At 41.9% G+C, this 22,032-nt stretch overlaps 3 protein-coding genes across 3 annotated transcripts; 1 reads left to right on the top strand and 2 right to left on the bottom strand.

Moving 5' to 3' along the window:
• Positions 1–50: 50 nt before the first annotated feature.
• On the bottom strand, positions 51–4,539 carry e2f3 (E2F transcription factor 3). The gene is made up of 8 exons (XM_038724288.1): positions 4,525–4,539; positions 4,232–4,276; positions 3,846–3,957; positions 2,758–2,998; positions 2,362–2,493; positions 2,014–2,128; positions 1,601–1,787; positions 51–1,397 (listed from the first exon to the last, which is right to left on the bottom strand). Exons 1-8 carry the CDS (start codon positions 4,537–4,539, stop codon positions 1,129–1,131), a joined length of 1,116 nt encoding a protein of 371 aa, XP_038580216.1. The 3' UTR covers positions 51–1,128.
• A 1,553-nt stretch (positions 4,540–6,092) lies between these two features.
• On the bottom strand, positions 6,093–9,320 carry srfbp1 (serum response factor binding protein 1). Its single transcript, XM_038724215.1, has 3 exons — positions 9,199–9,320; positions 8,134–8,538; positions 6,093–7,968 (listed from the first exon to the last, which is right to left on the bottom strand). The coding sequence occupies exons 2-3, from the start codon at positions 8,536–8,538 to the stop codon at positions 6,697–6,699; spliced, it is 1,677 nt and encodes a 558-aa protein (XP_038580143.1). The 5' UTR covers positions 9,199–9,320; the 3' UTR covers positions 6,093–6,696.
• Positions 9,321–9,501: 181 nt separating this feature from the next.
• Positions 9,502–21,957, top strand: maco1a (macoilin 1a). Its single transcript, XM_038724214.1, has 11 exons — positions 9,502–9,581; positions 10,628–10,769; positions 11,204–11,330; positions 11,494–11,617; positions 11,747–11,925; positions 13,843–14,380; positions 14,676–14,834; positions 15,688–15,870; positions 16,070–16,190; positions 16,551–16,725; positions 19,783–21,957. Exons 1-11 carry the CDS (start codon positions 9,502–9,504, stop codon positions 19,983–19,985), a joined length of 2,031 nt encoding a protein of 676 aa, XP_038580142.1. The 3' UTR covers positions 19,986–21,957.
• The last annotated feature ends 75 nt before the right edge of the window (positions 21,958–22,032 follow it).

A 22,032-nucleotide genomic window follows, 5' to 3' on the forward strand; every position in this document is an offset into this window, starting at 1 on the left:
TAAACAAGTTACAGGCCTTAATGTCAGGCAGCTTTAACAAGTAATCTTGATCAGAAGCTGCAAGATTTATAATGAACAAGCTATACAAACCTCCCCCAACAACAGAGGAATTTGAGTGTCAAAAGCCCATTAATGTTTTGTGTGAATCACCTCTGAATATACAAACTGCACTTCTAGTAAAAAAAACAAAAATACTCAGGTCTTGAAAAACTATCAAGCCCAAACTGGATCCAGACAGAAACAGTGATGATACGCCATGATCGGTACTGGCCCGATACGGACTTTAATCAATGGATCGTGTATCAGCCACAACACAACCTATAGACATTAAATCTTATAATCGTGTTGTCAATGTGATAATAAAATTCAGTGTCCAATGTCATGCTGGGCCGCCAACTCCCTGGCCCCACGTCACCTTACATAAAAAAATTATTCCAGGGAATTCCAGTGAGTTACACAGATTTTTGCAAAATAGCACTGGAATAAGATCGGTGCTCAATATCAGCAGATACTGTGAGTTTAGGTAGTTAGTAATCAGTCAATCAGTATGAGGTGAGAAACAATCATCCCTTGTAGCAGAGCCAACACAAGACATGTGGGTTATTTGCATTTTTAATGCTTTTAATCAACACCTCTTTATGTTAAATAGGTGTCTAAATTTTTAAGCTTTGTTGTGAAGGCTCTTTGGTGATTGTGATACAAATAGTCTTCACATCATGTCAAGACATTAATGGTCAAGAATATGTCCCGTGTTGAGACAGCAAAGCTCTGACTTTTGAAAAGGACACTTCGGAAGGACACAAAGAAATGTAACAGATTAAAAAGTCTGAAACCTTCTGTCTATCATGCATGCGAGTCCAAGTCCTAAAGACAACAAGGAAGCCATCAAAAAGATCTCACTTGGGTTTTTCGAAATACATAGCTATTCCAAGACCACTCCAATGTGATACTTTTGGGTAACCTCCTCCACAAACCCGTGTGTCAGCAAATCGCAGTCACATCCTCCAGGACAAGCAAATGTAAATATAAAAGAATGAGCACTTTGTTCTTTTATTGCATCCGCGTGATATCCTGTTTGTGGGAAGGTGGCCATTGCCTCCAAAGTTATTGTATTTCCAAAACGGCTGTTCAGAGGGGCATATCCAGGGACAACTGGTCCAGGTCCACAGAGGAGAAGAGGTCGGTGATGCCCTCGTCCTCAGCAAGGCTCAGGAGGTACTCCTTCCCATCAAGAGAGAAGGCCAGTGGTGGGGTGAGGGTGACAAAGCTCTGTTGATCTTCAGAGGGGGGTTGGAGGGAGGTGGGCATGGGAGAGACGGTAGCTGGTGAGGAGTGCTGTCTCGGTTCGAACGGCGGGTTGGAGATACTATTGATTCCAGAAGTGCAGTTTGCATTGTCTGGAAAGATAACAGGAGTGCGGATAAGGAGACATGGGGGGAAGGAAAAAGAAGCCAACATTCTGCCAGTAGGGTCAAACTAAGTAAAGTATTTTATAAAGGTATGTATGTATGTATGTATGTATGTATGGGAAAAGCCTATGGGTAGGTGCCTCCTTCTCTGTGGCAACAAAGCACAATGGGATCTTAAGTGCAAGACTCACCATTGGAAGACACCTGGACGAAGGACGAGTAAGGCAAAGGGGAGCCAGAGACGTTCCCATTGGGGGATGAGTTTAAGTGGCTGCAATTGGCCACAGAGCTGTCTGTGGCTTCCATAGGGATGGGGTCATCGGAGCAGAGGAACACTTCAATGGGTCCCTGTGTGCTGCTGAGGTGGACCTGGAGGCTCTGAGCACAGGCGAAGCAGACAAGAGTGCTTTTAGGAAATGGTCTCTGAATATGAGCGGACAGCAGACACTTACAAAAACAAATGTCCTGTGAGGATGTAGCAAGAAAATGATTCAGCCAGTGCTGCAATTAACCACCCTGTGTTGAATGACCGGGGTTTCAAGACAGAATATTGAGTTTCATTATAAAAATAATAATAATTAACTAATTATGCTGAAGAATGTACCTCGTCTGGGTGTGGCACTTCCAGTTTTGTCTCTGCCGGGGCTTTGATCACAATCACAGTCTGTCCTTTCAGGCTGGGAATTCTTTGGACGTCCTCGTAAGTCAAATACGCAAATGTGATCCTCAACGTTAAGGAATACAATGAAGCTAGACCAGTGTTGGTGTACAGCTGGGGATGCAATCAATGACTAAACCCCCAATTTACATCATAAGTGACACATTCTTCCGACCAACCCACACTAAAACAAGAACACTGTTGGTTCAGATTGGCATTTAGAACCTAGCATCAACAATTCTTTTCACACAACGCCGAACAAAAAAGTAAGCGGATATTGCGATCAAAGGATATCTCTGACTGTGACTGTTCTCACACAGCTGGTGAACCTGCCACGTACAGCTTTGGATCAACTCGTCCAGCTTCCTCTCCTCCTCAATGAGAGCCGTCAGCTCTTGATCTATGTTAAAGTTCACTGGACCGCCCCTGTGCACAACACATCCGAGCAGCAAAACAGGATTAACGCCACAACAAACATCGCTCAACACATCAAACTCACAAGAGAAACAAAAATAATAAGAACTGAGGAAAACAACAAATTAAGTCTGAGATCTGAACAGTAGTATTGGTCATAATTTGTTAAGGCTGATAAACATTGAATTGTCCTTAAAACACGCTAAGAAAGCTAAAGCAGCCATAATGTGCATATATGGGCTGTACAAGCTACCTGCTACATCCACTCATACTTACAACCACTCGATGCAGTTTTTAGACTTCTTCTTGATGAGCTGGATCCCTTCCAGGACATTGGTGACGTCGTAGACACGTCTCTTAGGGGCATTGAGCTGCTGGGACACTATGTTAAGGTCCAACACCCCGTCAGCAGAGCTCCTAAGCAGCTCCGCAAACCTCTGCGTTAAGAACCCAAGCGATGTGTCATTGCGCGACTTCTCAAACAAGATCTTGTGCGCTATGGGATAGGAGGCGGGAGCTAGAAAAACGGTTGAGGATTGAGAATTAGTCATGATTTCTTTACGGATTCCTATAGCCGTCCTGATGTGTCATATTGTAGTGTGTTTATTTTGATTCTATCTCTTCAAACATTTGCCAGCCATTATTTGGTTGCGACTAAGCAGGACAAGGAGTGGGTGACGGGGCGGCTGACATGCACCACTATAGGCTACACTATGATACAATCTGACATCCCTGTAATAAGACATTAGACACTATTTCGTCATCATAAATTATCAAATTTCATTTTAAACTGAATGCTCCAAATGACAATATGGTGGAGTTTGGAGTCATTCAATTCTGGTCGAGCGTGTGGTGAAAGTGCCATCGAGCAGCAGAAAGTTTGATTTTTAGCCTTCAGGAAAAGTTATGAAAATGAACAGCAGAACCATGATTCAGCAGTCCATCAAGGGGACTAACGTTTCACTGACAATGGAGGGGGGTTCTCTGGAAAAGCAGAGCAAACTACAAGCAACTTTGGAAACTTCCTAAAGATTACAAGTATGTCAAAAACAACCCTAAAAAGTGGTTAATTTTAAGCTGTTGGAATCTTTGCAAAAACACAAACCAGCCCACCAGGCCATTAAACTCAATTACCACCATCCTTGAATTTGTTTTGGGGGGGCGCTTACACCAGCAAACACCATTTACAGCATTGCAAGTTAACCAGTTAACTTGACAAAGTGCTTGTTTGCTCACAGACTGAAAAGAATGTGTGAACTGGTTACATCAGGTTTGACAGTTTAGACACAAAAAACTGCAGAAGCACAAGCTCTCCCACTTCTCTTGCCAGGCAAAACTGGCTATTGAAACATTACATATCTTACTCTCTCCTCCAGTGTGGGGCAGAGGCACCAGTGGATTGTTGGCTTTGGCAGTCGTGCCACCATCCTGAAGGACTTGGGGGCCGCCGGCTTCCAGCTCCAGCCTTCTTTTTTCCTGAGTTAAAGAAATCATCGTGTATATCTAAATTGTGGTATTACAATATCATACAACTTAGGCTTTTAGTTTGCAATTATCTTATTAAATCCTCTTGTTCACAGGGCAGCCATTTTGGGCAATAATACAATATAAAGTTATCATGAATCCATTGTATGCACTTGTGACTTAAGCTGCATGGAATTAGAAGCAAGGAATGTGTCTCTGCGTTACATATTTAGTTCATCTTGTCATCTGGAGCTGGTTATTCATCGTAATTGAGGATTGTCAATACCTGGGGGTTGAGACAGAGGCTAGCTTCCCTCACCAGTGTGTTTTGCTAGTTGAAGCAACATCTCCCCATCCCCCTCCCATGCGTACCAGAGGCCTACACTGTAGTTTGCTTCAAGCAGTAATGAACGCATTGCAGTTTATAGTTGCCTCCTTACCAATGTATTCTCACAGAAACTCGTTTGTTACAGAGCGTTGTCAGCGTATGCGGCACTCGAAGACCAAAGTGTGTAAAAGTATGTCCCGATAAGGCGCGGTGTGATGCCTCAACCCAAGGTAAAACAAGCGTAAAGTTACCGGAAAGACACGCATGTAGCCGAAGCCTCGCGAATTTACTTTCAAAATAAAATCAAGTCTTAGTCAAGTTTTATTTATATAGCCCAACATCATAAATTTGAGCTTTACAATATTTACGATACCCTCTGTTTTTAGACCTTCGACTGGACTAGGATTCGTATCCAAGGAAGGAGAGACATTCAATAGATGTCGTAAAAGCATGCAATTTAAGCAGACGTGTCCTTTTTTCACACGACATAATTATATATATATACCATAAAAATCAGACACATGCAGTGATCTTTAGTGTTGTAGTGCAGTGCTACTGTGTTTCAATGAACCATTAATATACTTTTTCTGTCCCAATTCTAGATAGATCTGGCCCAACTCCAGGTAGTAGCACGCTAACATTTAACTACTGCTAGAGTAGTAATGTTTTATTTTAAAGGAGCCCACTTGTTTTTCAGTAAGATAAGACTTTATTGATCCCACACTGGGGAAATTGTGTTATTACAACAGCTCCAGGTACACACAGCAGACATTAATAAAATACACATTAGATTTAAAAAATTGAATAAAAAAATATAATAGAGTAGAAAGAAATAGAAAAAATAATAAGAATTTAGATATACGCCATATACAGATGCGATTGATATGAACATTGCACAGGTCGCTGCAGGAGGTAGTGGCATGGTGTGGAAATAATAAAATAAATACATTTATAAATATAGACCAGCCCAACGTGTGTAAGCACCTTCCACAATAAATGTTTCGCTTTCATTAGGAGCTGATTTTCTCACAATAAAGTTTCATGTCCTTCTCTCTGTCAAGCAAACTAATACAAGATGGCTCCACGTATTACTAACTTTGTACTGCACTTCAATCGTCCAAAACAAAAGCACCAGCTACTTTTACTTTATTCTGAAGACAAATCTAGAGCTTCCGTTAACAACCACGGTAACCGTTGCGTACTTCAGCCAGCTAAGTGAAGTTGCATTTCGGGTTACCAATGGTGTTAATGTCACTGTTAGCTCTGCGCCTGGTTAATTTAGCTTTACGTGCCTGAGCCATCTTTATATACAGCCTATGACCTGAACTCGTTCGAGCTTAAATTTCCGCCCTGTCCCGGCTGTTGAGGATCCGGGGGGTGTAACGTTAGAGACCGTCAGTCAGCTCGGAGGACCAGACATTAACGGCCCTGTATAACGCAGGACGGAGGGCTGGAGTACAGTCGACCTATTCTCGGAACGCCCCGCATTGCCTGGTTGCTGTCCAGAGTGCACACTGCCACCGAGGAGCCCCTTTTCTCATCTTGTCCCAGCTGCCTCTCTGCCAACTTATCAAGTCTATCGCTCGTACAACATATCACGTGACTCGTGCTGATTCTGAACGAGGTTCTTCCACGCACGAAACTCAGACTCCCCGGGACAGGTTTGAACCACATTTGCATGTAAATTACTATTGGCCATCACTGTGTACGCAGCGCCGTGTACGTCTGACGCAGCTGTAGCCGTCCAATGGCTGCAGAGCCCTGCAACAACTGGATTTCAAGTATTGTTTTTGATCAATTGCGTTTTTTATGATTGAAATAATATTTTTAAAATGCTTTTAATGAAGTTTTCTTGACATGAAGATCCAACAGCAAAGTACATTAAAACCGTAAATATAATATAAACTTTATATAGTTTAAACATAGCTGGTTAGAGACAAGTAACAAAAACAGGGAAAAGTCACTTGGTTTAAGATCTCACTGCAGATAATGTGTATCACCATACACCAAGTTCAGAGAATATGTACTATACAATAACTGGGCCCTAATTACCATTTTGGACAAAGCATGAAATTGTGTACAGGTCAAAACATAAGAACCTAACAATATTACTTCCCAAGCCCCCCCCCCCCGTTACATTTCCCACATAACTGGCATTCATACAAATTACATGTTCCTCAAACTGTTAACTGGTAAACCCTTCCTATGAAAAGCATTTACGATGCTTTAAACAAATATCTTTTTGTCTTTTGCTAGCCATAAAGATGAAAAAACACTGTCAATGAATTACACTGGAGATACAGAATAAGTGACAACCTTTACACTTCACTAGTGTGCCGGATAACAAAACTTATTCAAATATGGCATGTGAGACACTCAACCAAAGATATGTATTCAGCATTAAAAAAGAAAGAAAGATAGTTTCAGTCATCATCTTCAAACTTGATCTTCTTCCCCTTGAAGGCCAGGATTTGCCCTTGCTGCTCCTTCCTTTTCTTACTGGCCTCCCAGGATGGATGCAGTGCCTGCTGTGGTGCCTGATAGGAAAAGGCACCTCCACCCCTGCGATCAATCTGCCTAAAAACGTCACCTCTGCCTCGCCCTCTACCTCGGCCGGCAGAGCCCTTCTCTGACGACTCAGGATGTCTGCCCTCAGGGCGGGGCCTGCTGTACTTTGACTCGGGATTTCTTTCTGTTCCTTTGTCCTGATTTTTGAACTTGGATTGTTTACTAAAATCTCTATTTAGACCGCTGCCACCCTTTGGTTTCCCTGGGCCCCTAAATGTATCCCCACCTCTCCCTCTGCCTGCACCTCTGCCCCCACCAGGCTTAGACGCAGAGAGGGAAGAACAAAAAACAGACTGAAGCGAGGTCGCTTTAGACTTAAGCCTGGACTCAAGCTCATCAAGTCTACTCTGGAGCTGGTTTGCTGGGTCCGCTTTCACTTCATGCCCCTTCTCAACTTCTACACTTTTCTGCTTCTTCTTCTTGTATTTGCTCACTTTTCCAACAAAGAAGTCGTCATCGTCACTCTCCTCAGACTGAGAGGACTGCTTGCGGAAACGTTCTTCTGTGCTGTCATCAAAGTACTCTTTCTCTTCTTCATCATCAGATGGCTCTATATCACTCTCTTCCTCATCTGTCTTTTTCTGAAGCGCTTCAGGTGCAGACTTAAGAGCAGGTTTCTTTTCTGCTTCTTTACTTTGAGGTTTATTTTTCACAATGTCCTTTACTTCACTACTTTTTATTGATGCTGGTCTTACATTCTTAGGCTCTGGTATTTCTTTCCTCTGACTATCATCAGCTGAAGGAGTTGCTTTCCTTGGCTCCTTTTCAGGTTTGGCAACAGTTGCATCTTTAGTATCTTTAATGATGCCATCTCCTTCCTCATTGTCTATTATTTCCTCTTGCTCCACTGTTATGTCCTCCTCTTCACTCATTCTTTCTATCTTTTTTCCTGATGACTGTGGAGTCACCTTTCCAGCTTTACTTTGCACTTTTTCATTCCCTCCCTGCTTTCCACCCTTCATCCGCTCTTCTTTAAAGGCTTTCACAGCAGCTTTGATGTCCTCAATCTTCTTGTTGAACTGTGGGTGTGTGGCGATGCGTGCTACGGCCCGGTCCGAAATAGTAGACTTTGGGTTTTTACACACCTGTTCAAAGTTGAGATTCTTTTGCAAGGCTGTCTTTGTCACCTAGCAACAGGGAAAATAGTTTATCCAATTATACACTTCCATTAGTGTCTCACCATTTTGGAAAAGCATCATTAATTTGAGTAACTTTTTAACTAACTTAATAAAAAAATATTGAATAATGTATGCCAAAAATAGTGAATTAAAAGAAGTAATTCCAAAACCTACCAGGTCTGGTACGAGGACCTTCATGGCGTGGATCTCCTCCAGCAGTCTGGCAGCTCTCCTCTGATTCCTCTCAACTTCGGTATCTGTCCCCTTCTTCTTCTTCAGGCCGCCAATCTGTCGGGTCAGCTTCCTGATGATCAACGCCCTCAACCTCTTTACCTCCTTCCTCATCTTCACCACCTCATTGTTCAGGTTCAGGCCCTCAGCCTGCTTTTTCTCACTGGGTTGAGCGGGCAATTGAATATTTTCCCCAGTTTTATCTGCTTCTACCTCCTTTTCCTCATCACCTCCACCTTCCTGTTCTTCATCATCTCCATCTTCCTCTTCTCCTTCTTCCTCCTCCTCCTCCTCTTCTTCCTCAGCAGATGGCACCATTTTCTCTACCTTGTCTGTGGTATTCATCATCTGTTGAAACATAAACCCATCTTATTTCTGACTGCAGCCCACTTATTCTCACTGGCACTAACATTATTTAACATAAAATAGCAAAAACAACAGAAATACAAAAACTTAACATGATATATAGGTGAAAAGTTTCCATTTTCATCAGGAGACCAGAATGTCAAAGTTCGTGCTGTACTTTTACTTTGTAATTACTGTTTTATTGTTATATTTTTAACCAACAAAGCACCTTGGTCAGCCTTGGTTGTTTTAAGTGTGCTATATAAATAAAGCTGATATTTATTCAAAACTTGACATATTTGTTCATAAATTTTCAACATTGCAGTTTTGATGGGAAAAAGCAGCGTGACCCACTCACGCTGCTTTTTCCCATCAAAACTCCACAAAATGCATTCGTATAACAGCATGGACTGATTTCTCGAAACTATATGCAATTTTGTAACGTCACGTCGCAGCTCAATAAACCAAATACTTTCCTGTCGAAAGAGCAACAATGTGCTTAAATGCCAGATCAAGACTGCCAAACAAACGTGGTAGAGTCAGCATGGATACTTTTACCCTGTGATGTAACATCCTTATTTTACGCACCTGTAGGGTTTACATAACAAACTGCAGCGCATAAAGTAAAGTAAAATCACTGCAACCCGTTATTATCCCACTTACCGTTCAGAAGTGACTATTAAATATTTAAAATTGAGGAAAAACGTCTCGGTCTGGACTCGCAGGGAGCAGCCATGTTTCGTACGCCTCTGATGGCGGCATGACGTCAACCGTTAGCAAGGGGACGCAGCGTGTCGTGAAAAGGGGAGGGCCTTCCGCGGACTGTTTTTATTTATTTCTTTGTTTCATGTGCATAAAACAACAACAATGGTGGATAATTGAAGAAGTGGGAATATTAGGATGAGCGAATGACATTTCCAGTTACAGTTACCAGACCGATATCACAAGTGAATCAACAGGGGGAGGATGAAGCGGCGCAATGCGGACTGCAGCAAACTCCGACGGCCGTTAAAACGGAACCGAATCACCGACGGTATATATAGCAGGTACAAAAAAGGGGCTGGAGGGACGTTATTGTATAACAATGGCGCCTCTGTTCATATGTCAAGACAGGGCTGCCAACCTCTGCAACATTCATATTCAGACATGCTTGGGTTATTACCTACAGAAAGAGCTAAACTAACATGCTCGTGTATTGTAAAATTTATAGGCCTAACGTTAACGTGAACTGTGAGACATCTCGTTCATGATTTGTCCCTGGCAATGTAACATTAACGGTACAGCTGCGTTAGTTCAATTCATTTTCTGACCAAATTAAAATGAAATGTGGCGGCGTGACTCTGCGGGCATTTAGCATGAATTGTAACACATCGGGCTCAATGGAAATGTTTTCTGCTAAAACAAAGATAACGTGAAGTGAGAATAATCATGCTGTAGTGTGAGATGTCAGCAGCAAAGTCAGAGGCGCTCGTTTTGAAGTCCGGGGTGACGCCGCTGGCGGGGTGGTCTCACTCTCACTTGTGCTTTGTCTGGCAGATATCTAAATTTGGAAAAACACCAATGAAACAATAACCACCTCAAGCAATCAGGTCTGACTGCAATATCTAACGCGCAAATATAATTTAAGGAGACATGTCAAAATAGCATGCCTTCTCCTATAGATTGATTGATGGCAAGCCAGGAATAGGATACCAGCTGTGCTTTAAGCACATGTCCAGACATGACACTGTATAAGTACTAGATCTCTATCTATTTCCAACCCCTGTCTGTTACCTATTTGGATGCCTCTCAACAATTTTTTATTTAATTTTCTCTAAAAATAAAAACACATGATTAGACTTGAATATCTAGATTTGCATTCATGCTCACTGTTGAATTGGCATTTATCTACCCTCAAATCTAGTAAGATTTTGAGGTACCTCTGTCTGCAGTCACACTGGAGATGTCATTATAAACACAGGACTGTTGTATAAACCTGACGTCCAAAGGCTTGTTATGATACCATCTAAATCCACAGTAAACCTGTTAATGCTCTTTGTCTCTTTCTTGTGTTTTTCTTTTTTTTACTTCTTTATCTTGTCTTCTCCTACAGCACATTTCTGTACCTGAAGTTCCTGGTGGTGTGGGTGCTAGTGCTGCTGGCCGACTTTGTGCTGGAGTTCAGGTTTGAGTACCTGTGGCCCTTCTGGCTTTTCATTCGAAGTGTCTACGACTCCTTTAGATATCAGGGACTGGTAAGAGCTTGTTTATATAACCCTGATGTCCCTTTCCACCTGACATTAACTTGCATGCTTTTACCCCAGCTGGAGGTGGTGTAGACTCTACAGCGCATAAATAAACAACAACGATTAAATGCTGTGCAGCTCCAATCCACAAGGCAAATATGCAGTGGAAATAACCAACTGTACAGGGGTGCAACAAAGAAACACTCAAATCAAATTGGATAAAGGTAGCTAAGTTCATACTTGTTAAACATGGTAGTGCTGGATGGGGAAGCAGCAACATATGCTTTTTTGAGTTTGTTTTATAGTGTACATGTTGATGTGTAAGTGTAATGGAGTCATGCATGTGCACACATACCTCTATATTAGTGCATGTGTGTATGGACATGTTTTCTGCACAGTTGCTATGGCGTATTTAATTGTCTTTGTCTGCCTCCTACACTTAGGCGTTCTCTGTCTTCTTCGTATGTGTGGCGTTTACGTCAGACATCATCTGCCTCCTCTTCATCCCCGTCCAGTGGCTGTTTTTTGCTGCCAGCACTTACGTATGGGTCCAGTATGTCTGGCACACAGGTCAGTCCAAGTTTCCTGCAGGCTCCTTTTCATCTCCGCCAGCCAAACAGCTACTTTCACCTTAAACACTTGGTGCACAAGAAATTCATAGCTGCCAATTTTTTTCAGTGCAGCAAGAGTGCTGATTTATAATTATTTTTTCTTGTCCTTTACTTTTGCATAGAGAGAGGAGTCTGTTTACCCACTGTATCGCTGTGGATCCTGTTTGTGTACATCGAAGCCGCCATACGGTTTAAAGATCTTAAGAACTTTCATGTAGATCTGTGTCGACCATTTGCTGCTCACTGGTAAACATCTGAGTCTTTTGACAATGCCCTATAATATAAGTAAACATTTTTTATTTAATTTATGGCCTTGATTAATAGTAAAAACGAAAACATACACAAATTTTTTTTTTTGACTCTATCACCTTCCAGTATCGGCTATCCAGTGGTGACTCTGGGCTTCGGCTTTAAGAGTTACGTCAGCTACAAAATGCGACTGAGGAAACAGAAGGAAGTGCAGAAGGAGAATGAATTCTATATGCAGCTTCTACAGCAGGCTTTACCTCCAGAGCAACAGATGCTGCAGAGGCAGGAGAGGGAGGCAGAGGAGGGTGAGACACATGCACGCACACAAAATACAACACTTATTACAATACTTATTAACAAAGTAAAACACAATAGACTGAAGACGCAAAACTGGCAGTAGAATAACACTCCATCAACACTGTAATGTGAGGACACTCCGGGGCAGGAAACAAGGAAGACTGCGGTGTTCACTGTCGGTATTGTGGGATGTAACTACCAGGTGCTGTAACACGCATGGAATTAGTGTTTACTGAATTAAAGGTTCCCTAGAATGAAAAACTGTATTTACCTTGGCATAGTTGAATAAAAAGAGTTCAGTGCATGTAACTGACGTACCATGAGCCTCAGTCTCCATTGTTTCCTCCATATGAAAATCTCGCTCACCCACTCCTGAAAAACGGGCAAAAGCCAACAAGCGGTAGATGTTAAGTAACATCTGGGATGTTTACGCCCCCAAAGTGACATAGGCCAGCCTACGTTCCAGAGTTAGCAGCTGGAGGTTGTGCAGCGCAGTGCAGCATGTCTCACAGAAAGTGCTTTTAACATGCTTTTATTTTCTGGTTTTCCCTCTGATGTCCTCTGGCTGCTCTGCCTTAACTCTGATTTTTAAAGTTTCCTCATGGACAGATAGCTATACTGATTGCTAACGCTACAGGTTTCTAACCGCTAGCTGTTCGTAACAGTAGCTCCTGTTATCAGTTGGCTCTGAACCAGCGGTCCAAAGCTTCTGTACTGTAATGTAAGAGGTGTAAACACCAACACACCTCGAAGCACCAATCTTTCAGTCCAGGGAGAATCAGCAATAGGCTAGCTGCACGGCTAACTGAGTAGCCGCTGCTGATTGCAGTAGTTAGCTGCTAAAGTAACCAGTAACATATAAACTCCATAAATTGGCAAAAGTGGAGGCAAAGCAGCCGAAAGACATCAGAGATCCTAGTCTCCTATACCAAGCCTTGATTTAGCTAAGCCACGCCCCTCTTCTGTGCTTGGAGAGGTTGGCCAATCAGATGCAAGTGGGCTTTCAGGGAGAAGGGTGTTAAAGAGACAGGAGCTAAAACTGAGTGTTCAGACAGAATGAAAAGAGGTGCTGAAGCAGTGGACAGTATGAGAAATATGTGTTTTTTGAACATTAAAGCATGTGAACATTTTCTAGTAGAAACCCTAACAACAAGTATGAACCTGAGAGAATTGTACGGCACCCTTAACAAATTCCATTGCCACATTTATCCAGGGCTATACAGTTTTTTGTTTTCTCAGTGTTCTTAAGACTGACATTCACATACATACTCAGTGAAAATGGTACACCTGTGATATCCAATGCAATCCAATACAACAGGTAACATAAATTCTACCTTTACGTTCAGTTTTAATTGACACTGTCAGAGAGGTATTAAGTTAATTAAACATTTATTACGGTTATAGTTTGCAGTGGTGTTGAACTGGACTGCATCATATTGAGAGAAGTGTTTCTAATGTTTTTCCCTCCCCATTTACACGAGAGAGGAAGAATACTAGAAACACATTTCAATATAACTCAGTCCAGTGCAAGACCACCACTAACTAGAGCCTCTGTTATAAACACATCGTTGATTTAACCCCTCTCGCAAAGACACAAAAAGCCTCATTAAAAAGGTAGGATATGTGGCAGAGCACTTGCACTGGATAGCATTATATTGTATACAGTAGTGTACCTACTAAAGTGGCCAGGGAGTGTATATATTTGTGTAACTTTATTTGTCCTTTTATTTTATAGCAAAGATATTTGCAGTTAAGTTATTTGCAAAAGAAAAAAGTACTTTCTCTGTTTTGTATCAGTCACAAATGACGTAATTCAATCTGTGTTTATGTTCAAATATGTTTCCATTTTGCTTTGGAATTTGGTTCATTCTGTCCAGTATGTTTTTATATGTTTTTTAACACTGCCTACATTTGTTCTCCTCCAGCTGCTTTGGCTAAAGGGATCTCAGAGGTAGAACCCTCAGTAATATCCCAAAACGGAGCCCCTCCTGGAAAGAAAAGCACCCCAGTCCTGTTACCAGAACTGGAGTACCGGGAAAAAGGGAAGGACAGTACTGCAAAAGAGCGTGAGGGAAAAAAACAAAATACATTTGGAATCAATAACAACAGTATTATACACCCACTGGACTCCAAACTACAGGAGACAGAGTATATAGAGAACTACGTCGGGGCAAAGAGACTGAATAACGACCTGGCAGGAGAAAACACACATACCGACACCAACACACACACTACTTCTAAAGAGGATATGGGGGGCACGGGGAAGAACTACAAAAATGCCATCGGAGGCGGGGGTAACATCTCCAACTCGTCTCCACGGAATCACAGTACTTCAAATGGCAGCGTGCCGCCAGGTTCCTCAAAGAATGAGAAGAAGCAGAAGGGGACGGGGAAGGGCCAGAAGGATCCAGTGGAGAACTGCATCCCCAACAACCAGCTGGGCAAGCCGGACGCTCTCGTACGGTAAGACACACACTGTCCTGCTGTTTCAAATAGCTGTTCTTCATCTTCCTGTGCATTTTGTTGCTAAGGTCTGAGGTTGTCATTGTATTTTGTCATTGCTGATGACACATTAGCAAACATCCTACAGTTTTTTTGTGTCTTTTCTTACTTTCTGTTTCACTTTTACTCTTGATTGAAGGATACAAGCCAATACATCTTTACTGATTCTTTCTGTACTGTTTGCATGTGTTTTGTGTGGTTTCCTTTGGCTTCCCTTTGATGGTCTGGTGGCCCTTTTTTGTTTCCCTTCTGAAAGGTTGGAGCAGGACGTGAAGCGTCTAAAGGCAGATCTTCAGGCCAACAGGCAGTTGGAGTCAGAGCTGCGGAGTCAGCTTTCCTCTCTGAGCAGCCAGGACCGCAGCCTTCGCTCTGAGCTGGGCCAGCTCCGCCAGGACAATGAGCTGCTGCAGAACAAGTGGGTACATGTAGTACACCTAAACTCTGACAACAATCTTATCTTACTTTTTCCTTCACAGTATGTTGAGGTAAGTAGCTGGTTAGTTAAGGACTGTGCGGTCTCTGTGGGGTTTCATATATGAAGCAGGAGTCAGGTACTGGGTTTTAAAGATTTTTATGTGTGTAACCTGTCTGCCAAAATCATGATTTCTACAAATGCATTCAACCAGAACAGGGGGGGCATTTTATTTTACACTCTTCCTGTGTTTTTTCCTTGAAATGCCAGCTTGAATTGGCTATTGTTCATGGCCAATTGTTTAGATCTCAGTGGTTGTAACTGTAATGAGAGTATTTGATTTACATATTTAATCCAAGGTATAGCTTGTGTGTCATTACTCATTTCATGTGTTGATTGGTCGAACAGCGTCTGAAAGCCCCCTCCCCCCCACACCTTTCCTGTCAGTCAGAAATGTGGCAATCTGTCTAGCACGTCCACTTCATTGGCCAAATCCTGAACACAATATCTTCAAACTCAATTGACTGTACTGAATCACCTGACGAATCAGGTGTCACCAGTTGAGCTCCCCTCACTTGGTGACTGCATTTCAACAGAGATGCGATCACAGCGCTTAGTAAAAAGGTAAACAATTCACGTGTGCAAAACGTTTTGAAGTAGCAAAGTAGTTTGAAGTTTGTCATTTCTACCTCTGAAAGATTGTCTGTGTTCACCCCACGTGTCTGGCTAAGACTTGTTACACAAACATTGTTTCCCCCGTTCCTGTCTAAGGAAACAACCCAAATACTCTACGTTTCAAAAGTGCGTTTCATCTTCTGATCCAGCCAGGTTGACTGTGTTCTTCTTTGTACTTCAGGCTCCACAGTGCCGTCCAGGCCAAACAGAAGGATAAGCAGACCATCTCCCAGCTGGAGAAGAGGCTAAAGGCTGAGCAGGAGGCTCGCGCCCTAGCTGAGAAACAGCTGGCTGAGGAGAGGAAGAGGAAGAAGATAGAAGAGGCCTCTGCGGCCAGGGCTGTAGCATTGGCTGCTGCGACTAGGTACTCATTAGATTAGCGTATTTAGCCCAGCTTTGTGTAATCAAAATGAACTTGTAATTTCACCTCGTATAAACAAGCAGATCAGTAGATATCAACACAGGGAGTCAACGATTAGTCTTTGTTCCTTTTATCGGTTGACTCTTGGACATATTTGTTTTTTCCACTCTTAAACGTGCTGTTTTCCTCTTCTGTCCGACAGAGTGGAGTCGACCGACTCTCTGCGTGGTCGTATCAGAGAGCTGGAGACAGAGTGTAAGAAGCTCAGCATGGACATGAAACTTAAAGAGGAGCAGATTAGGGATCTGGAGGGCAAGTGTCAGGTGAGAAGGAATGGCTCCTTTTCTGATATGATAATGCTTCAGGTTAGTGAATGTGTGTTTCCTAGGTCATTAAAGAGACTACTATTAAATACTTGATGGAAATGCTCTGAATGTATTTAATCTGAACAACAACAAATGTGATCACTCACTGTTTGAGTAATTCATGTAATTTAGTAAATAGACTGTGCCTTTTGATTGCATCAACCATTCAGCATAGTGAAAGCTTTGTTTAGAAAATAAGACCATTTAGTTGCTCATAATAATTTTTATTTTTGTAAAATATACAAAGAAAAAATTGTAGCGTAACCATCTTTATCTCATTTCCAATTTAATTTCTCTTTCCTATCCTGTCGCATACAGGAGCTGCGGAAGTATAAAGAGAACGAGAAGGACACAGAGGTGTTGATGTCAGCGTTGTCAGCCATGCAGGAGAAGACCCAGCACCTGGAGAACAGCCTGAGTGCTGAGACCAGGATCAAACTGGACCTCTTTTCTGCACTGGGGGACGCCAAAAGGCAGCTGGAGATAGCACAAGGTATATGCTGACTGTAGGGACGCAGTGATTTCCTGATGTTACTGCTGCTTACTGTTTTGTTATCAGCATAAAACTCACTCATTTGCAATAAATGATCTAAAAGACAGACGATGAAACTCGACCCATGCATCTGTCTAAAAGTGTCTTAAATCAATAGTGCTTGGAAACACGAAAAACAACCAGAGGTTTGTTGAAGAAGATAGAATATAACTGATTAGCAAGACATGCAAATGATACGTGGCATGATAAATAAAAGAGCTTGCCTTTGTTAAACTTCATTATGTTATCAGCGAATGAAAAACATCAAACCATACCTAAAGTAAACCATTTCTAAACTTGTACCCTAACCATCTGCAACCTAATGTCTGAACATATATTTTTCTGCTTCTGGAAATAGAATCAATAACCCCCAAACATTACACCACAAGACCCCTACCACTATGGTGCTGTTTCTCTAACCATTTAATAGCTTGTTCCGGACATTTTACAGGGCTTTCTTCCCTATTCTCGGCCGCTCTCTGTGCCACTGCCCCATGGGATCAAGTGATTACTATTCACTACTTTTCCCCATCGTATTTTAATGTCTACGACAGGACTAACGTGTCTGCTTGTTTGCTTGCTTTGTTTATTTAAAAACAAAACAAGAGTAGTAAAAAATATGAAAAAACAAGTCATATGATTTCTCCCAACTAGTGTTTTAAAAATAAATGACCCCTTTTGTTATTGCTTGAATTGTACACTATTGTGTTACATTAGAACAGACACCTGTTCTGCTGAATATGAATATTACATTATGTTGTAAAACTTAAATATTGGCTATGCATCTTCTCATCTCAGCCATAGATTTTCATACACTTCTCCCACAGCCCTCTTCAGAATATACAGTGAATAAAATCACATCACATTAATCTCTTTAATGATGGCTCAGCTCCATTAAGTGTCAAATCATGACAATAAGCATACAAAGGGAATGCAGTTGTTATTAATATTATAAGCTACACATGTTCCCTGCTGTTACTGGATATATAGTCTATCTTTATATACAGTCTATGGCTGGGACATGTCAAATGTCTGTAAGCTGTCAATTAATATTACCACTCCACTCGGCCTCATTAGCTTGTAAAAGAGCAACTTACTATGCAGCATATGGCATGAAAAGATGAAGTGTGAAATTCACAACAGCCCAGGGTTAAGCAATATAACAATACTGTGAGACGATGTACATTTGTCTACAAACAGAGATGTAGCCATACTGTTTATACGGTGTTGCCAACTTATTTAACTTATCTAGGTGTATTCGCTCTTTGTAGGCAATGTTGCAGTGGGGGAGGGGGATTCCATTTCCCCTAACCAATCACTAGAGACCATCAAATCTGCCTAAATTTTACGTCAAGTCAACGCTGATGCGTAGCCATGCCAACATAATGGTTTTGCTGGGGTTTTAAGAGTGGAGCAGAGCAAATTAAAAACGAACTACGATGTTGGGTGACGTTGAGAAGACGTCTGTGTAAAATAAATTTGACGTGTCTGTCTTTTCTGTGGCGGTCGCCGTTGCTGTTATTACTCCTCTTTGGTTCCACTGCACAGCTTGACAACGCTCAACAACAGCGTTAGTCCTGCTCGTGGTGCTCATTGGCTTATCAGTAGTGCCCCCTGCGGAGCTCACTGGGTTACTTACTTTTTCAGTTGAGATAGCCGATGTTTCATGTCATGATGCCGGACCAGAATTAGTCAACTCGGTGGAGTGGGCGGATTCAAAGTTCTAGACCCAGTCAAGATAAATATCCATGTTAATATTCATAGGGGGCTTAACTGATGTGACAGGGGAAAGGTAAGCCAGGTCAAGCTTGAGCTGCTTTTCAACCAAAGGAACTATACCCCGGAACTAGGAACCTTTGGAGGAACTGACCAGGGTCTAAATGTAGTTCTGGGGTCTTTATTTTAGCCCCTAAAAAGACCCTGCTCGGGGGGGGTAGTACTTTCCGAAAGTACCGGGTACTTTGGGGGGGTGGAGCTTGCCTTGCAGTGAATTTCGGAATGAGCGAGTAGAGACAGACGTGAGTCCTGCAGCTGATCTGCAGCTCTTGGCTGGAAATGTTTTAATAACCTTCCAAACTGTCGCAATTTTATTTTTGTGTTGTTTTATCTGCTGGGGTTATTTTAAGAACTAGATGGCTTTATCCAGTTTGTTATTAAATGTGTAACAAACTTTATCGCGTGTCTGCTCATTATAGCTCCCACACAAAAAAGCTGCTTTAATGGTCAAGCATAGCCTGTAGTTTGTCATTATATTCCATTCAAATCTGATGTTTATTTATAAATGTTGCTCATGGATAGTGGTTACAAATAATAAACCTGTGCATCGCTGTGTACAGCCAGGCATACAGCCTACGTCAGCTGGTTAATTTGCCTAATCTTCGCTGGTCTTTAGGCCACGTTGGAAACGCACACAACAATGGGCTGAAGGAACCTTTTAGTTCCTTGAAAATAGACCTGGGGACTTAATAGTCCCTGGTACTTTTGATTGAAAAGCGCCTTTGGAGTCATTAGCTGTGCCCATAAGTGTTCACTGTTCTTCCTGCTCTAGTTATTTCCCTCATGTAACGGTCCTTGTTTGGGAGACCACAGTTAGACTGATTAGGGAGAGACAGTAGCTCAGGCGTTCTCATGGGAATCTTACAAGTTTGAGTCTTAAGGATGTTTACAGGAACTTAGTAGCTCCACAGATTGGAGTCCAATATGACGTAGCATTGGAGTCTAAACAGCTGATAGATTTGTTGTTCCAGGTTACGGCCAACTAAAGATGACCTAAAAGGGAAATCTACAGGAACTACGGGGAAGAGCGAAGCATAAAAGGGACCAAAAGTTGTCATCCTTCAGATTTGGTGTTGGCATTTAATGTGTTCACGTGTTGTATGCTGGCACTGTATCTCCTCGGCCGAGCATTCCTAGATCTGTCAGGGATTCAATTTGTAAGGTCACTTTGGAACAAATGTCCCCTTACTCTGCTCTCAGCGCTGTGATACGAAATGTCTTTGTTTCCTTCGTCTCACCCAGGCCAGATCCACCAGAGGGAGCAGGAGATCGCAGAGCTGAAGCAGAAGATAGCAGAGGTGATGGCAGTGATGCCCAGCCTGTCCTACTCATCAGACGGCAGCAACCTCAGCCCCGTCACCCCTCACTACTCCTCCAAGTTCATGGACAATAGTCCCTCCTCCCTGGACCCCAACGCCTCAGTGTACCAGCCCCTCAAAAAATGACTCTGACGCCAACACTGTTGTCAGACAGAACTTTGTCTCTTTCTTTGTTTTGTTGAAGCTCTCTGTTCCAGTTTGGGTTATTTTTGAATTTACCAGCCCCTGACAGTTTTTGCACTCCACATAATGACACACACACACATACACACACACAGACACACAGTGCACACAGCCCCTCCATACATCTGAGTTTTAGGTTCCTTTTTTTGGGTTCTATTATGAAAACTATTATTTTGAGGGGGGGGCGCGGTTTGTTGATTTTCGGGATTTAGCCATTAGACAGCGAGGTCTGGGTGAAGGGGGAGAAAGGAACACACACTTTTTTGGCCAAATGTCCACAGAAGCGCCATCATGCATCGCTTTATGTCAGTCTTCTTTTGGTGTCAGTATAACCCCCACACCTACAGCTTCTTCTAAAGTGATATTTTCTTCTATAGTGAACTGACATTCAGGCTTTTAATTAAAAAAAACAACAACTGGCTTTTTGTGATGGTTTATATTAAGACAGAAGACATGTTTTCAGTTTGAGTCTGAAACTCGCCTGTAAAGTAAAGCCCTGTGAGAGTTACATGAATGTATAACTATCCATGTTTTGCTATCACCATTAACTTAAATCAGTGATTGTTCGTTTTGTAACAGTTCATTTCAGTTATGACAATGTACATTTCTTCGAAAATAGTAATATTTAACAGATAAACGTTTGCTGTGTTCTTCAGATATTCCAATACAATTTGTTCTCTTAATGCTCTCCAGGATTATCAGTAAGTGGACAACGCAGATGTAGTTTTGCCCTAAAAGAATGCTACTGCTAGATTCGACCTGGCACTGCCAAAATGTTGCATTAACATTCACCTGTTTGCTGCGGACGCCTTGCCTCTCCTTCTGGACCAAATTAGAACCCGCCATATTATTCACTGGATTTAATGATGTCGAGGTAACTGGTCGTTACCCTTATTTGCAGATTTTACAGTGCCTTGCAGTTTGTCTTTTTATCTTGCAAAAACCACATACTTTGCAATCCTGGGATCTAAAAGCATCAAGCCTCATGGCCATGTTTCTCACTCTAGCTCAGATTTGCCAGATTTTCATTCGTAGGAGTTAAAAAATTTCTCACATTCTGATCGTTTCAATGCAGCATTCAAAGTGTCACCTCAGACGCATTCAATCTTTAGATCACAATGTTACAGGCTTAAAGGGAAAAAGTACAAAAAGTCATTTCATGGTGACACGGTCTTGGTATGCCAGACACCAACCAAACTGAACTTCATTATTATGCCCGAGAGTTGGCATTTAGTTGTTTACAGCAATGTACATTAACTTACTGAGGAATGTTTTCTTTGTTTATTTAATTTAATTTTTTAAGTGCCAAGTGTTGATGTTTGGTTTCCATCCATACTTTGATTGATGTAGCTAGCATAATGTTTGCAGAAGAGTGCTGTTATTATTATTATTATAATTTTTTGTCATTGGAACATATTCATATAGTGTTGTGTTTACAAGGTTCTGGGCTGATCATGATGGAGCAGCAGGCGGTTGGACTGATTGTGTTATTGACACATTTATTTATTTGTTACAGACTTTTGTTGAGTGGCACCTCCTTGATAGTTCCCATCATATTCAGTTGATTTCCTATATTTTCTTAACCAGGAAGGATTCTGTGAATGTGTTGTGTTGGGAAAAGGTTACCCCTGAACCATTTGACCATGTTGTGATGTCATGTTGCCTCCCTGGGGGGGAAAAAAAAGTATTTTTTGTGGATCGCTCTGGTGTTGTGAAATCAGTTCTCAAGTTGCTTTTTATAGGTTTGTGTAGAAGGAAGAAAAGGTTATAAAAAAAGTTCTCTGGTTTCTTTTTCTCATTGTTCCACCATGTTTATTTTCTTTACCCAAAGTGACGGTGTCTGTGTCACACTTTTCACTTTGGCCATCACTATTAAAGAAAGTCTTGCTGGTGGCAATGCAAGCTCTTCAGTCTGCGTACGTGTCAAGATCTGTATGTCTAGTTTTCCTTTATATGACAACAGCAAGAGGCCAAACTTTTTACCCAGAAT

Source organism: Micropterus salmoides, unplaced genomic scaffold, assembly GCF_014851395.1.
Source record: "Micropterus salmoides isolate LMB-PRFRI ecotype aquatic unplaced genomic scaffold, ASM1485139v1 Ms_hic_scaffold_17, whole genome shotgun sequence".
Lineage (NCBI taxonomy): Eukaryota > Metazoa > Chordata > Actinopteri > Centrarchiformes > Centrarchidae > Micropterus > Micropterus salmoides.